This window comes from Pogona vitticeps, chromosome 1 (genome assembly GCF_051106095.1).
Source record: "Pogona vitticeps strain Pit_001003342236 chromosome 1, PviZW2.1, whole genome shotgun sequence".
NCBI classification, from domain to species: Eukaryota; Metazoa; Chordata; class Lepidosauria; order Squamata; family Agamidae; genus Pogona; species Pogona vitticeps.
Genome location: NC_135783.1, coordinates 258,374,107 through 258,392,380, shown reverse-complemented (window position 1 = coordinate 258,392,380; position 18,274 = coordinate 258,374,107). Strand labels below are relative to the sequence as shown.

Here is an 18,274-nt window from a genome sequence, read left to right as displayed (position 1 = left end):
TCAGAGGACAGCAACCTGTGCTCTGGTGTAGTTGGCTTGGGAGTGCAGTATTTATGGCTGTGAGATAGGCTTTTGTCTTTTTCTGTAGATGGGTGATTAGTGTGTATTGTTGTGGGTGTATTGTTGTGCTAAGGGGAAGAGATTATCTGTTCCTGTGGTTGATGGGTGTCATTAGCTGGTCTTTTGTATGTAGTGATCCCCTGTCCTTGTGGGTGGGTAGAGTTCATTGACCTTTTCCATGTAGTACGTTTGATAGCTGGGAGCCAAGTTCAGATGGTTGAGTTCAGTGCTGAGAAACTGAGCTTCACAGTTCCAATTTGCCCGGTCTACCAGTGTTTTTATTATGCCCTTTTTTTTTGCTGTGGGTGGTGGTTGGAGTTTTTGTGTACGTACCGGTCTGTGTGGGTGGGAAATTGTGAGAAATTGGAAGAAAATTTGAAGAAAAATTGGAAGAATTTCTCAACCATCTCAACAGCATCCACCCAAATATACAATTCACCATGGAAAAAAAATAGAGGGCCAGCTCCCGTTCTTAGATGTCATGGTCCTACACAAAACTGACCTCCGACTGGGACACAAGGTCTACAGAAAACCCACCCACACAGACCGGTACCTACACAAAAACTCCAGCCACCACCCACAACAAAAAAGGGGCGCAATCAAAACACTGGTAGACTGGGCAAATCGGAACTGTGAAGCTCAGTTTCTCAGCACTGAACTCAACCTTCTGAATTAGGCCCTACAGGCAAATGGCTACTCCAAAAATGAAATCACAAGAGCCATCAAGCCTAGAAAACAACACCGAACTGAAGAAGAAAAAAGCCACCCACAAATAAAGTATTTCTGCCATACATCAAAGGGGTCACGGACCGCATGGGGAAACTTTTGAAAAAACACAACCTACAAACAGCATTCAAGCTCACCACAAAAATACAGCAAATGTTACAGTCAGCAAAGGACAGAAGGGACCCCCTCACCACCGCAGGAGTATACCGTTGTGGCCAGGTATATATTGGAACCACAAAACGAAACATCCACACCAGAATCAAAGAACATGAGAGACATTGCAGACTAAAACAACCAGGAAAATCTGCAGTAGCTGAACATGCCCTGAAACAAACTGGACATGAAATTCTATTTCAAAATACTGAAATACTGGACAACACCAGCAATCATTATGTCAGACTGCACAGGGAAGCCATTGAAATCCACAAGCACAAGCACAGTTTCAACAAAAAAGAGGAAAGTATGAAGCTCAACAAAACTTGGCTCCCAGCTATCAAACATACTATGTGGAAAAGGTCAACGAACTCTACCCACCCACAAGGACAGGGGATCACTACACACAAAAGACCAGCTAATGATACCCATCAACCACAGGAACAGATAATCTCGTCCCCTTAGCACAACAATACACACTAATCACCCATCTACAGAAAAAGATAAAAGCCTATCTCACAGCCATAAATACTGCACTCCCAAGCCAACTACACCAGAGCACAGGTTGCTGTCCTCTGAAGATGCCGGCCACAGAGACTGGCGAAACATCAGGAAGAACAACCTTCAGAACACGGCCAAAGAGCCCGAAAAACCCAGAACAACCAATAAATTATAGCATTCTAACTTTATCATAGGCCTCGTTTTATTTTTGTACAACATAGTTTGAATTCAAAGAGTTTCTTCACTTTTTTCTGCTGATCACATTAATCAAAGTGCATCTCATTTTCTTTTAATAGTGCACATTCATGTTCTTTCATTAACATTAAAATATAACTAATGCACGTTGACTGTCTTCACATTAATATATCTGAACCACTTAGATCAAAGCATACGTCTATATTTTACAAGCTTTGGAATCTTGCAGAATAAGTGTCTTGCTTTTGGTCTGTTTATTTATTTACAGTTGTATTTCTTTTGTTTTCCTTTGGTAAGTTCCTGATGTTTTTAACAGTACTAAAGACTGCTTTCTATACTCCACATTTCCTCTGTGTGTAAGGGCAAAAAATCCTCTATGTGCAGATGACATTAGTTTCTAGATGGAGATTTGCAACAAAATGTACTGCAGTCTGATTGTCACATGACATTTGTACATGGTCTTTCCTCTTAAGTAAATATTGAGTCCATGTAGGAAAAATGACAGGAGTGAAATAATCTTACTTTTGTCTATGCCCCCCATCCCATTCCCTAAATAGGCCTGTGTTAAAACTTGTGCATGGCCAGGACTCTCTCTTGAATCTGTTCTCAGACAAGATTTTTAAAAGTGGATAGCTAGACATGTACAATATGTGTTGAGGAGCATAGGATTGTATATTAAACTAAGTAGAGCATGTGATATACCAGAAATATTGACATGTGAAAATTGTATTGGCATTGATGAAGACACATACACTTAGCCTTGCATGACATAACGATCATACTCTGCACTACGTTATGTATATTCCTTATGAAGATGGTGTTTCTTTTGACCCACACATAGTTATTGTATCGGTAGGAGGATACTTGTTGAGTTGACAAGTGAAATGTATCAGTGGCTGTCAGGGGTCTTTTGTGGGGGGATAGAATATTATTTTGATTACTTGAAAATATGACCTTGATTATTTTAGACAGTGGTTGTATGTGAGAAACCATTTCATGTATCTTCTGGAATGCTAGTTGTTGCTATCTATTTTTTGTCCATTTCACTTTTCTTTCATGCTGACAGTTCCTTTCAATTTTTCCCCATTTAGGTGTAATTTAAGTCTGTTTATCATTCATTCATTTATAGGTAAGGTTCAATTCCATTAATACATAACTTCCAGACTTCCCATTGTTGTAGCCCATGTAATGTTCATTTAAGTACCTCTTTTTCTTTTGTTTGGTAAATTGAAAAATGGGGTACCTGATCTAGATACCAGGGATTCAGTTTCTCTTCAGAAAAAGTCAGACATTTAAAACTGCAAAATTATGGAAGATGCTACTATTTATAGAAACTTCCCTTTCTTCGTGGTTCACGTTCTGTTCTTTAGCTATGTGCTTTTAAGATGCGTGTATTTTTGTTGTGATTGTGTTGACTTGTGTGTATTACTTTGTGTAGGTCTTAATGAATAAACTTGGTAGTTAAATTTCTTCATGCCATTTAAGTGTTGTAGCTTCTGTCATAATTATGTGCCATCAAACTGAATTTAATTTAACAGTGACCTTCCCATAGTTTTCTAAGTATAAAGTAGTCTGGAGTGATTTACCAGACCTTTCTTCTGATGGGAGTTTGGGACTGTGCACCTTTCGAAATGCCATACAGAGCACATAACCCTGCTAGCAACACATCCCTCTCTTCTGGGAGGTTTAATAAGGATGCAGACTCCTGACCTCTGGCTCCATAGCCTTGCACTCCAATCCATTGAGTTCTAGTAGATCTATGCTAAAGCAACTATACTTTACTAGAACAACTAGGCTATTGCATATCATATTTTTCCACACCCTGAGTTTCAGCTAGATTAATAATGGTACCTATGCCAAATTAGTCATCCATGTCTTGTAGTTCATCTAGTTTCCTTTAACACACACTCTTCTTAATTTTCCTCATCTCTTTCTTTTTAACTTTGTACTGTATTAGTTTAATGATGTGTAGTATTTTCACTTTCATTCTTTCATGTTAATAAACCTCTCTGCTTTGCACTTCAGATAATATATTAGGATAGATTGCTGATCTCATTAAGATTCAATAGAGATAGCAACAGACTTCTTGAATCATTAAATTGTGTGTCTGACTTGTATCATTTTCATCTAGGATTTTTGCTAATATTACAGTTTCTTTTTGAACAATATGTATGTTGGTTGAGAAGAATAGGCTATAAACTGTTAGGTTCTTCTTTTAATATCTAATTTTCTGCCTCAGAGATTCATGTTGCTATTGCATGGTTTCTTTGTGCCTTGAAAGGTACTACTCTCTCATTTTTCACAGGCTTTAGTGTTTTAACATCTTATTAATGAACATTTAAGGAAGATAACAAAAAATTGAAGAAAAAAAATCCTGGAAAGAATTAATGGAACTGAATGGCTGTTCATGTGATTTAAAAGATTATATTCAGTGCTCAAGTTAGTTAGAAGGACCATTATGAAAGGAAAAATGTTCTAGAAATCCATAAATTACTTTCCATTTAGGTGTTATCAGGTCACTTTCATCTGTAGGAGACTGAGTGTCTACATATGCTGCTTAATTCTACATACATGAAATAAAATCCATGTCTCTGTGGCATATTAGAAATGCTATCAGCCTGATTTCTTTGCATCTCTGGGATAGCAAGGTAATTAAGCACAGGGGTAATAAGTAAGTCACCTGTAGGTTGAGATAATGGGCAGAGTCTAGTTGCATAATTTTGTGCTTGGCTGAACATGGACCAGCAGCAATTTTTTACACTTGAAAGCTCCCCAGCCCCATCCTGAGGCTTCCAAAGGCTTCCCCAGGGCAAAAGGAAGTGCAAGGGAGTCTTGGAACCTAAAACCAGAGGGTTATGAAGTTTATGATTAGTGTAAATTAAATCCCGTCCATGTTGCACTGGATGCAAAGTTACACAACAGAATTTTGCTCATCCTGTCATTGGTGGATACTTTATGCTTTTAGGGGTAGCTAATACGTAGTTGTTCTTCTTTAACCCACAGAATACTGTTTTCTGCTTTCCACACATCCCTGTTTTAATAAAACATAGAGACCACCTCATTCTGTTTAGGTTAAAACCAGGATCTTCTCTATAGCCAGCTAGTCTTGCAGTAATTTCATTCTCCCTATGTATAATTGCTCTATCCATTTTAGGATTGCATAACTCTATTTTCTTCTGGATTGAATAATCATCCTTATTGGATCATTAAAGGATTACAGATATGACGAGTTTTTGAATTATCCAGAAATCGTCTTCTGGTTTTGATGGTGCAAAATAGGGGAAATTGGAGAACAAGCAAAATGTCAAAAAACAAAACAACAACAACAAAAGTGACCAGACACAGTGGGTTTTGTCCTCCTAAGCAGACTGACATGTCGCATGGAAAAAAGATGTCAAAGTACTAGTTAACTATTTGTAGACAAAAGTGTGGAAGCAATACCTATGCATTGCCTTAGACAAGGCTACTGATTGATCCTAAAGCTAACTTTTTTTGTTACTTTTGTGTTCTTGTTGCTTCTGCTTGCATCAGGCAATACTATGTTATCTCTATGTAGAATTCATTTTCTAAGATTCTCCAGTAAATGCTGAGACACAATGTTCAAGTGCTCCGTTGAGGTTTTAATCTAGGTTTCCTCCTGATTTGAGAGGGTATACAGATGAATTTCTTGTGTCCCCCCCCCCCCCCAATAATAGTGGCATTTCAGGTTGCTTGCTTTGGAATGAACAAGCCGTTCCTTGCAGATAAGATGCAAGAACTTGGTTACTTTTAAGTGAATTTGAAAAAATCATCCATTGGGCCTAGTTGTTTCTTTATACTTCCATTCTTGCAGCTTTGTATTGTGTTTCTGTTAGATATTTCCATTGACTGAAGGTAGGACTAGGTATGGAATTAAAATCTCACTCTACTGTGTCCACCAGGGTTTTCTGTGCAATAGGTAAGACCTGGAGGGCAGGAAGGTGGAGTTCCAGTGGTCTATTGTAATTCTGTGTCCCCGGTTTTCTGTGTATCAGTGTATCTGAAAGTGGGAGCCCGGGACATAATACGGATTCTGTTGGTGTATTATTGATTCCATTGCTCAACAGTTGCTCTTCCTGAGCTAGCTATGCTGGTCTTGAGAGTGTGTTGGAGTCTCCTTGGCTAGATAGGACCCTTGTAAAGGTGAAGGCTACTACATATCTTTTGGATCCTTGCTCTTCCTGGCTTATAAACGTTTCTAGAGAAGGACTAGCTGAGAGGATACAAGGAGTGCCTTGCAGCAGGGTAGGATCCCAGCATACTTAAAGAAGGCAGTAGTAAGAACATTGTTGGAAAAAGCTTTTGTTGGATCTCAAGGTCTTAGATAACTGGCCAGTTTCTAATTTTCCATTCTTGGGCTGAAGTGGGTTGCGATTTCTCAGCTCCAGGAGTTCCTGCTCCACTTCTAGATCCATCTCAATCTGGCTTCAGGCCTGGTTATGGAATGGAGACTGCTTTGGTCATCTTGTTGGACAACCTATGCTAGGAACTGGACAGGGGGAGTGCGTCCCTGTTGGTTCTGCTGAACCTCTCAGCAACTTTCAATACCGTACCAGTGGTCCCCAACCTTTTTTCTCCACGGACCAGTTTAGCATGTGGGTGGGGGGCATCAGTGCAGGCGGGAGAAGAGCTGTGGGAGGGGCCATGCATGGGGGGGCTGTAAGCTGTAGGAGGGCTGTGCATGCAAGGGAGGGGTGTGCATATGTCTGTGGGGGCAGCGGAGCAGGAGATTTGTCTCAGCGGCCCAGACCTGGCAGAGCCACGTACCGGGTGTTGGGGACCCATGCCATAGACCATGGTATCTTTCGAGGCTGTCTCTCTGGAATGGCACTTGGAGGCACTATTTTATGGTGGCTCTGGCCCTTCATAGCGGAATTCTGGGAGGCTTCTGTTCTACATCTTGGTGTCCCTCAGGGTTCTGTTTTGTCTCCCATTTAGCATCTGTATGAAACCACAGGGACAGATTGTCCAGAGTTTTAGGGTTCTGTGTCAACAATACGCTGATGATATCTAACTCTTATCTCTCCTTGCCTTCTACGTCAGAGGAAGGTGTTTTGGCTCTAGATTTGTGTCTGGTGTCAGTGGATTGGTTGAAGGTGAATAAATTGAAACTTAATCCAGACAAGACAGGTGCTCCTGGTCAACCAGAAGGCAGATCACAGAATAAGGAGTCAACCTGTGCTGAATGGGGTTACACTCCCTCTGAAAACACAGGTACACAGCTTGGGAATGCTCCTGGATTTGTCTCTGAGCCTGTATCTTCAGGTTTTGGCAGGGACCAAGAGCGCCTTTGCACAGTTAAAACATGTGCTCAACCTGCTCCCGTTCCTTGAGAGATCTGATCTGGCCACAGTGACACTTGCCTTAGTTATATCTCAGCTAGATTACTGTAGTCTGCTCTTTGTGGCCTGCCTTTGGAAAATGTTTGGAAACTCCAGCAGGTCCAAAATGCCACAGCCAGATTGTTAATTGAGGCTGGTTACAGGTAACATACAATTCCCCTGTTATTGCAACTCCGTTGGCTTTCAACCCTTTTCCACACACAGTTGGAGGTGATAATTTTAGCCTATAAAGCCCTAAATGGCTTGGGCCCAAGCTATCTAAAAGACCATATCTTGATCTGTATTAAGATTGGGCGAGACCTTTCTCTTGGTCCCACCACCTTCGTGGCCACCTTTGGTGGGAACACGGGAGAGGGCCTTCTCTATTGTTGTTTCCAGTCTCTGGAACTTCCTCTGACAGGAGGCCAGGCTGGCTCCATCTTTGCTGTTCTTCCACAAACAGATGAAGACGTTTCTTTTCAGTCAGGTTTTCCTTTAAATGGCTGGTTGACCAAGGGGATCTTTTAAAGGGATTATTTTATTCTGTTGTTTTACTTGAGCTTTTAATATTGCTCTTATTTATGAGTTTTAATACAATATATGTTTAATGCTTTTTAAATATTGTAATGACACAAATCTACACTCTTCTTGTATACTACAAACAAGCACTTGCAAATAGTTTCCAGCTTTAGGTGGGCAAATTCATTCCCTCTCCCTTCCCTACGAAGTGAACGTATGTGCGTGAGGAAAGGAGATGGGACCTTATCTTGTGGTCCTTCTCCAGACCTTTATGATGGCTGCCTCTTTCTATTTGTGCCTTTTTTGGCTAAGCTATCTCTCTCCTTACTGTCTACTCCTTTTTAGGAGTTCAACTGTTAGCCAGTTCTCTTTCTACATCTCTTAGGCAGCTGCTTCTTTCCCACCTCCATTCGCTTGTCTTCTTTTGTATCTCCTGAATCCTGTCCATGCTTGTTCTGTCATTACTATCCAGTTTTACCCTGGGTAATATCTGCAGTCCACCTTGCCGAAGAGAGCTAAAATTGCCCATCTTGGTGCCTTGGAAAATACCAGGAATTGTAAAGTTGGAAGGCATGTTTGCTGGCTCAAAAACTGACTTAATTCTGAAAATGACAAAATGTAGCTCCTGAGCCGTACTTTTACAAACCCTGTTCTATAGTATGTTTTTATTCTTGTATTGCAGCCTTCCTTTGCTGGTTTGCAACCCATCCTCAGACCACAGTAGTGGCTTTCAGTTAATCACATGGTGGGATGTGCTCACATTTCATCTGAGCTTGACGTGGTAAAGTGACTTGTGCATGTCTTTGCAAAGGGCCGATGTGTCAGGAAAGCAGCAGAGGTTGAATGCCCTGTGTATTTGTTGGTTGATCACCAGAAACACTAGCAGTGATATCACTGCTACCAATTTTAGAATATTAGCAGTATAAATTAACCATATCAGTACTTTCAAAACAGCTCTTAAAATGTTTTCATTCATCTGAAAATGTGTGTGTGTGTGTGTGTGTGTAATCTGATCTGATGCATTAATTTTTCCAGTAGGCCAGTATGCTGTACAGTGGTGCCTCGCATAACGTTTTTAATTGGTTCCAAAAAAAAAAAACCTTATGCGAAACACCATTTCCCATAGGAATGCATTGGAAACCAGTTAATCCGTTCCAATAGGCACGGATTGGCGTCCTTAAGTGAAAAAACCCATAAGAAACATTGTTAAACGATACAATGTTTCCTCCATTGGAATGTATTGAAGCCGACTCAATACATTTCAATGGCTTTGCGAAGTCAATTTTTGCAAATTTAAGTGTGTCATAAAAGGGTAAAAAATGGTTTTAAACGCTTGGATTAGCTTCTGCACCCTCTAAAACGGATGCAAAAGTTAATTTGGCTTTGATCTGACTTTTCGTTAATTTATGGTGAATTTTTCCCCCCCAACTTTTGACAGCTGTCAAAATCTGACAGCTCCATTGTTTCCTATGGGGGAGAAAAAAATTCACAAAAAATTAACGAAATGTCAGATCAACACCAAATTAAGTATGCACACATTTTAGAAGGTGCACTAACGATTCCAAGCATTTAAAACCGTTTTTCAACATGTTAAGACACTTTTGTAATTGAAAAAATGAACATCGTTAAGTGAAGCAGGGGACCTAAAACAAAAAACGTTAAGCGAAGCATGGTCCCAAAATCGCTATGTGAAAATCGCCCATAGGGAAAAACGTTATACGAAGCACAATCTGACTCTGAAAAAATAAACGTTAAGCGAAAAAAACGTTAAACGAAGCAAACGTTATGCGAGGCACCACTGTATTCTGTTTCTTGGTGCATGCACAGTTAAATTACAAGTTCCTTTCCAGTTTGCAGCAGTTCCAAATCTGCTGCCATACAGAAAAAGACAATTGTTTGAGAATTAGCGATTTCTTTTTACCTGAAAATAATGACAGAAGACCTAGCTCTAATTTTGTTTCTGCAAAAACACTGCACCAGCCATTTTGGGTTTTGAAAAATAGAGTTGGATTGGAGGGCATGTCCATCACATATGAAAGTACGTACTGATATTCTCATATTTCCTCCAACAGGTTGAACTTCCTTTATTGATATAGCTTAAATGAAGTGATGTAAAATACGACCTGTGCAGCAACTTAATAGACTGTTCACTCCTTAAAACTGGAGAAAATTGATGTGAGTGGAGCCTTGTTCCATAGAATGAATTTTTCATCAGATATGGTCATACCCATATACCTTTCCATTTCCATTTTTGGAACCTGGTTTATAGGCATAGTGAGATTCAATTAGCATTGGTTATTTTCTGAGGCTAGTAATAATGTTTCAAATGCAGTAACTGCCTACTGGTCTATGCTTTCACTGCTTGAAGGAATGAAAAATGAACAACCTGAAATGTTTGAAACCAGCAGGGTAAGAACTTGTTCATGGTTTTTTCAATTTGAGATTTCAAGGAGCTGTAGAATGGCCCCCAAGTGATGTAGAGATGACAAACTAGGAGAGAGTCTTCAGTGGGGTTTTCTTTTTCAACCCCCTCCAAGATTGGTAAAGTTTGGATTTGGGATGTCTGAGTTATAGCCCCACAAAGCAGCCCCCCCCCCAGAAAGTGGTCTTTAGCAGCTGGCTTGCGGGAAATTCAATTAGTTGTTCATGTGAGGGAACATGAGACATGGTGTTGCTTGTCATGAGGTGGATTGGGAAGGGACAACATCCTTTCTCCAAACTCCACAGATGATGCTAGCATAGACTGCTCTGCATGGGATGAGCCGCTGGTGGTCTTTTTGAGGTAGAAAGGTTGCTCTGTGATCCACGGGGGGAGGGGGAAGAGATAGACAGGCTGTCCAGCATGGGACATGCCACTTAATGTCTATTTGAAGCAGGTAGAGTGTTCTGAGGTCGGTTGGCAGGAGGTAGACAGGTGGCACAGGATGAGGTGGAAGGTGCCACTGGAGGTCTGAGATAAGGTAGACTGATTGTTCTGAGATAGAAGGGTAGCTTTGAGGTAGAGAGGTTGTTCTGCGGTCAGGGGTGGTGGTGGTAGACAGATGGGATGGGATGGGATGGGACATGCTGCCAGAGGCCTAAGGTGAGGTAGACAGATGACTCTGAAGTAGAAAGGTAGCTATGAGGTAGAGAGGTTACTCTCTGGTTGGTGGGGTGGATGGGTAGGTAAGAAATAGGCAGGCTCCTCTGCATTCCCTGCTTAGGAACATCCAGAGAAGGGAAGCCCAACAAAGAGATGTTGACCTTGATGAAGGACAACTGTTCCACCATGACTGGGTCCAGATGGGAGTGATGTGGCTGGAGGATGTTGCTGAGATGGAAAAAACCTTGCTGACACTGGACACTGATAGGGGGAAAGGAAATGACATCCATGGCCACTGTGGACAGCTCTGCCCATGTGCTGCTTTTATGCGGAAAGGACTGAGGGGATCTGACTTCGGTAGCTGAGTGAGCTCCACCAGGTACCCATGACCATGAGCTCTGCAAAGTCCTCTTCCACAGCCCATGTGGTCTCCTCAGTGCTGGCAATCGCCCAGTTCTTCACTGTGGAATGTCCCTCCTGACATTCACACAGCCCCTATGCTGGGTATCTTTAAAAACCAATTTAAAACATGGTTATTCATTCAGGCCTTCCCTCCAGCCAATTCTTGATTTTCTTTCCTTATTTTTTCTATTTTTACTTTATTGTAGTTGTTGTTCGCACTATTTATGTATTTGTTGTGTTATATTGTTCTATTTTATATTGTAAGCCGCCTAGAGTGGTCTATTCGTCCAGATAGGCGGGATATAAATCAAAATCATCATCATCATCGCTGGCTGGGAGTCTTCTACACAGAAGGACCAGCACATGGCTCCTGAGGACAGTGCTCCCTCTCTTGTCCCTTGTGCCTTGGCGTCACTTGTTCTCCACATCCGTATCTCTTGCCATGTACCCTGCCAGTCTCCATAGAGATCTTGGTCCTTCATTCTTCTAGATACATGTTCTTGCAACGTGGATTGTAGAGGTAGGCCAGTCTCATTGTGAGCTCAGAAGATCTTCAACATCTTCTGAATCCTCAATGAAAAGCAGCCACTCTTCTTCAGCAGGCTGTCTGGCCAGGATGGTAAATTTTGTTGGTTCCGTTTGTTGTGGTTTGTCACATTCCACAAATGGCAATGAAACAAACTGACCTGCTTTGTGGGTTTTTGGTTTGTTTCATGCTCATCTCTTGTTCATAATGTTTGAGAAAGTACTTCTCAGGGAGGTGTAGTTTCCTCCAGGTGCCTTCAATTTGAATTTGCTGAAATGTTGTTTCAGCGAAACTGGATGTGCAGCTATATTACTACTGTTATCCAAGGCACTTGCAGTAATATTAAGATACATCCAAGCAGGATTACATCCTCCTTGAAGACAATTTTGACAATGTGTTTTGAAGGAAAGAAATGTGCTGTGTGTTTAGATCAGAGTGCATTTAATTTAAATTAAGACTTTTTAAAAATCTTACTTTTTGATACTTTAAATAAAAATTGATTTTTAAAATTTAAAACACAATTTTAACCAATTCTTAAAATCATATTGATTTGTTATCTACCCTAATTTGGATTATATATGGATCCCACTGTTAATTTTTCATTGCCAGTAGATCCATTTACAAGGAATAACCTTCCATTTGAATCTCTTAACTCTTCTTCACACTGGAAATGTATCCATGGGGAGAAAGTCATCACTATATTCGCGAAGGCTTTCACGGCCGGGATCTAATGGTGGTTCTGGGTTTTTCGGGCTCTTTGGCCGTGTTCTGAAGGTTGTTCTTTCTAACGTTTCGCCAGTCTCTGTGGCCGGCATCTTCAGAAGACAGCAGAGCACAGGTTGCTGTCCTCTGAAGATGCCAGCCACAGAGACTGGCGAAATGTTAGGAAGAACAACCTTCAGAACATGGCCAAAGAGCCCGAAAAACCCAGAACAACCAAAGTTATCACTGCTCCGTGAAATTAAGAAGAATGTGCAGCTTCATCCACTCTCATGCTGCCTGCATCTCATATAAGATATTTTGTATTAGCATTGAGTAGTACTCTACTTCATGTTCGCACCTTTTCCAGTCAATAGACTAATGAATTACTGTAGAAATTACTGCTCTGTTCTGTTACTGTCCCACTTACGGCCCTAAAGAAGAAAAGGAGATTTGTCACAAACATGTTTTTAAAAATGCTTTTGCAGATATTTGCAGATTTGCTGGGGAAAACAGTTTGCAGGAAGTAGGAGGATGGGTCACCAACCCACACTTTTTTTCAGATGACATAAGAGAAGATCCTAAGGGTATCTTGTCAAGTTAAATGAGCTTGTGTACTGAATTAACCCAAGCTGGTTTGTGATATATCTAATCATAGTGTGCTCTGAAGGAATATGTAAAAATAGGACATCAGAAATTGACCCCTGTGTATACAAAAATTTCTTTTCTGCCTCTATAATCCAATTTGTTATTAACAAAATATAAATCACCAACAGAATTCTTGCCTACATCTCTGAACATTAAGTAATGAATTAATTTTCAGAATTTGTTATCTATGTTGAATATCACAATGAGAAAAAAATTCTTAATGTTGTACTCCCTTCTGGCAAAAACCTTGACTAATAGGTGAGTTAAAATGCTGACCAGAAAAGTGAGGTGAATACAATTTAGAAGAGGGTTGGAGCCATTACACACATTTTTTCCAGCCTTAGATTCCCTGGTGAGCAGGGAATTGGACATACAGTCTACTACTTTTCACAGGCTAAAATCCCTTGTTGCTTAATTACTCATGCAAAAGGCATAACATCCACTTCTATCTGGCAGTTAATAAGGTGCTGCTGCACACTCCAAGGCAGTGGCAAATGTGCCCCTGAAAATGCCAGAAGCAAGTCCTTAATTGCCAGCAAGAAGCGACTGAATGTTATACCACTTGCCTTCCACATGTGTATCTAAGCTGCCAGATTTCATCCACATTGTCGTGTCTTTTGCCAGTCTCACTCTCATTGATCTTAAATTAAAAAATAATGTGGTGTCAAGTCTTTATGCTTTGTTTTAAATTGAGATGATTATGTATGGTAATGACCAAACTCTCTCTCAGGCTCTGTGTACGTAGATGTCAATAAGAAGTGCAAAGAAAAGGTGAACTGCAGGAATGGGGAAAATGTGGTCATCCAGTTGGTGCTGGCCACATGTTCCTCACTCCCATTCTTTAATTCTCCTCTGGCAGGTGTTTTATGATAGTGTGAGAAAGTTGATTTGAGACTAATTTTCTAAGACACGAGAACCACTGTTCTTAAACCTGCTAGATCTTTAGCCTTATCTCTAAATTGATAGTGTTCTAGTCTATTTTGGAATTTTAGAAGAAGTAGCAATGTTAATCTGTGCATACATATAAAGGAAAAACAAAATAAAAATACTGTAAAACAAAGGACAAAAACATTGTGGCACCTTCAAGACTATTCTATTTTAATGAAAGCTTTTATGGAACTTTGGCCATGTCTTCAGATTATGAAGAAGTGGGTGAAGTTCCATGAACGTGTACATTAAAATATAATAGTCTTTGAGGTGGCACAATGTTATGTGTTTTGTTTTTATTATTGTTATTATTATTCTTTTATTTTTGCTTGATAGACTGTTTTGGAAACTGCAAATGAAAGTATCAGGAAGGTGGCCTGCTTGGCGAGCAATCTGAAGGACCTAGCTCAGTGTTACCTCTGAATAAGAGCAAGACTGGATGTGTCTGTTAGTGAAGGGCATGTTATCAAAGGGGCAGGATTATGTATATAGTTCAAACTGCTGAAACGTCAGGGGGATAGATATGTAGATTAAGATTCTGGCTAATTTAGAACTTTAAAAGAGCCAGACGGTGCATTGATGGTGACATGTCTTGACCAATGTGTCTGATATTATGTGATTTTATCCAAATAATGTATTTTTATCTTCGGACACGACTTAACGACTAAACAACAACAACAAAAAGTTATTGAACATAATGAATTATTATTATAGTTTAAGAATAATTGATGAGCAGCTTCTTGCTTATCCTTGTGAGATGTTCTCCAGTGTATTCAGATGTTTAACTTCCACTTTCAGATGTCACATGGTTAAGAAGGTTTTTTTAAAGCTAAGACATTGTCTAGAGCAGGAGTCTCCAAACTAGGACCCACAGGCTACATCTGCCCGCCTTGCCTTTTTATCCAGCCCAAGCATAGGAAGAGAAGGGAAGGGTGACCCAAGCAATCCCCCACCCCCGCTGTCTTTGCAAAGCAGCAGGAGTGGGGGATTGCTTGGGTACCCCTTACCTCCTGCGGCCCTCAAAAATGTGTAAAATATATGATGGTGGCTCTCATACTGAAAAGTTTAGAGACCCCTAATCCAGAGTTTTGAGAAGGGAAACCTTGTACGTGCCATTAGGGTCAGTTGGTTTTGTTCTCCTTTTGATTACTACGCCAGTTGCTGATAGGTGGAGGACTTTTAGTATGCTTCTGTTAGGCCTTTGTGAGAAAGAGGATGCTGTGCCAACTAAGCCTTTCATTTAGTGCAGTAGAGCCTTTGTTGCAATTAAGGAGCTTATAAATAATATAAGCAAAGATGTCTTGGCTTTCATACTAACGATAAATAGCATATTGAAACAGTGAGTAGATCAGAATGTCTTAATATAATTAGGAAAATTTGCTTTTATATATTTGTTTTTGTTTAGGTAAATGGAATTAAACTTGCTATTTCATACATATGTCTGTTATGTAAATTTCCTGTTTTTCCCCCCTTTTCTCTTTCAAACAGAAAGATGCCAGCCAGCCTGCTGAATGCAAACAACAATGAGGAAATACCACTTCAGAGTGATATTTGAACAACCTGTAACAAATATTTGGATACCTGGCCTGCAGTTCAGGATATTCCATTGCTGCAGCACAATCTTATTAACAATGCTTAAACTAAATTGGTTTCAAATGCATGATTTTCACTAACTTTTTTCTTATTTTTGCTTAACTTGTACAGTGGCAACTTAATGCATTTGAGAAATATGAGGTTTAATTAAAGCACACTCTACAGCCTTTGGTACACTGCAGCTGAACTGTCTCAGTAGGCGTTCCAATCAAAATAAATAAATAAATAAATAAATAAATAAATAAATAAATATACTAGTTTCCCTTTCTGAAAGACTTGCCCTCAATATGAAGTCAATTTTATCTAAATATTGTGGAATAATTCACATAAGAATATATTAAATTAACGAAATACTTAAAAAGCAAAAATGAAGCAATATGATTTCTGCTAGCTGTTTTCCCTTTAAAAGGTTTTCTGCAATGTCTGAATCAGATGAATGTTACAGAGCAGCTTGAAGCACCGTCATCTCCAGTAAAAGTAATTTGAGTTTGAAGTAACATTTTCATTATCTCATTGAAAGGTGGTGATGGTTGAGAGATCTTAGTTGTTGACCTTATTTATTCATGTTTGTAAGTACTTTGAACTAGTGCTTTTAATAGTTTTAAATATACTTGAAATATATATATATTTCCTGTTTATAAAAATATGGGTACATGTACATTGAAAATTCATACTTTGCTCACAGAATGATTGCTTATCAAACTTTCAAAACAACAAATTGGGAAAGAGACAGGCCTCTTAGCTGGAAGAAAGTGGGTTGCAGCACTAAAAGGTTAGCCTGTGTCATCAGGCCTTGTTCAGATTATCTTCTAGACCAAGAACTGGCAGTGAGGAGAACCTCAGGTTTGTACACTTTTCTTGTGTGCAGCTTGACTTTTCAACTTTCTGTTTGGCACAAACCATAATTATTTGTCCTCACTGAATTGGCATAGTCTTTGTTGCATTTGATTTCCAAACCAGTTTTGAAAACTGTATTTTGAAGTGGTTTTTTCCCCTGAATTCTGGTTTGAAAGTCAAATGTAAACCATAGCATTTAAGCATGAAAACAATGTGTGGTTCACACTAACCAGAAAAACAAAGTGTAATGTATCATACTCAGGAGGAGTGAAAGATTGAATATTTTGGATACCTTTGAGGATTATCTGAACTGGCCTGTGAAAGTTGTTTAACTGGGAAAATATAAATTATATTCTAAGTGAGTGTAGTTCAGATACTTTATTTGTAATATTGGAATCATACTATTCCACACTTCAATGGTTTGTAAAACTCCAGAATCATCAAAATATCTGTTCAGGATTACATTACACATTAACAGTGCCAGCTTCTGGCAACAGTTGGTTAGTAACTGTATGAATGCTGTTACCAGGCATGTAGAGAGTGCTCCAGCCTTACCTTATACATTTGTAACTTAATACAGTGTTTTCAATTTGTACAGAATAGTTAGAATATTCTATTAAAGTTGTGAAACATGAAGCATGTTGTCCTGACAATTTATCTAATGCAGTACATGATACTGTTACTTCCTAACAGTATTTATTAGGGATGGCATATTTAGAATTAAAGCACTCTCAGTCCCTTAATTCACTGACAACCTCCCAGGCTGAATTTTGGGAGTGAGAGCATCCCAAGGTACAGCAGACCCGTCATCTCCATGCCACTCTTACACCACTTTTTCAAACCACAGAATGGAGAAAGAGGTGGCCAAATTTGTGGGGATTCCCTGCAACTCGCAAAGGTGCACAGGGGAATGGGTTGTGATAGACGCTACCTACACAAACAGTACATGGAAGGTGATGTTGCTTGCCCCAGGTAGAACATCAGCAGGCTGACAGTTCTGCCCTGAAAGATTTCAGATGCAGCCTCAGACTATAAGACTTGCTTGTTTCCAGTATTCTTGGTGCTATTGCTTTGTTGTTGTTGTTGTTGTTGTTGTTGTTGTTTAGTTGTTAAGTCATGCCCAACTCTTCGTGACTCCATGGACCAGAGCATACCAGACCCTCCTGTCTTTCACTGCCTCCCGGAGTTGGGTCAAATTCATGTTGGTAGGTAGCTTCAGTGACACTGTCCAACCATCTCATCCTCTGTTGTCCCCTTCTCCTCTTGCCTTCACACTTTCCCAACATCAGGGTCTTTTCCAGAGAGTCTTCTCTTCTCATGAGATGGCCAAAGTATTGGAGCCTCAGCTTCAGGATCTGTCCTTCCAGTGAGCACTCAGGGTTGATTTCTTTCAAAATGGATAGGTCTGTTCTCTTTGCAGTCCAAGGGGCTCTCAAGAGAGAGCACCACAATTCAAAAACATCAATTCAGTGGAGAATATTTCTAAGCATGTTATCGCTTAGAAATGAACATTTGAGCTCCATAGAACAGCATAGAAGGAATGTTTTTCATATTTTTGCTTTATCTCAAGTTGTCCCTCACCACTTATCTCACCCATCTGCTGTAATTGCTAATAGAACTTTTAGTACAAGCACTGTTGCACCTCCTTTTACTGGTCTCAGTATGGTGTTTGGAAGTGGTATTTATGGTGAGTTTTATACCTGAAAGCTGAGAGAGATGTAAAAAAATCACTGCATATGAAACACATCCAACAACATTTAGAGGAAAAGCAAATTGGATGCCTGTTATAGGCATTCATCTTACTAGAATGCAGGAAATAGGGGATACACACTCATTAAAGTAATTAGAATAAGTAAACAATGTCTACAATAAACATTTGAAAGACTTGCCCATAAGATAATAGGAAGATGGCTAGTGTATCTATGAAAAAAACCTTGAACTAATTGTTGGGCAATCTGCCTGAATTCCACAGAGCTGAGCAGCTAGTTACAGATGCCAAGGATGTTTCAGAAGGAGTTTTTGATTAGAGCCTAATATAGGGATGAGTAGAGGGCAAATCTGGATTTG

The 18,274-nt window shown here is 39.8% G+C and overlaps 1 protein-coding gene across 8 annotated transcripts in view; it reads left to right on the top strand.

The window, feature by feature from the left end:
• The window catches only part of NAP1L4 (nucleosome assembly protein 1 like 4), a 65,784-nt gene extending 48,941 nt beyond the window's left edge, over window positions 1–16,843 (top strand). For 3 of the 8 annotated variants that reach the window (XM_072985675.2, XM_078383850.1, XM_078383849.1), the window contains exons 15-16: window positions 2,727–2,764; window positions 15,266–16,843. In XM_072985675.2, the coding sequence (XP_072841776.1) occupies window positions 2,727–2,732 (6 nt within the window). In that variant the 3' untranslated portion in view covers window positions 2,733–2,764; window positions 15,266–16,843. Of the gene's footprint in view, window positions 1–2,726; window positions 2,765–9,565; window positions 9,669–15,265 lie in introns of all 8 variants that reach the window. The other 5 variants (XM_020788734.3, XM_020788735.3, XM_078383848.1 and 2 more) reach the window with 3 other exon arrangements.
• Window positions 16,844–18,274: the final 1,431 nt, after the last annotated feature.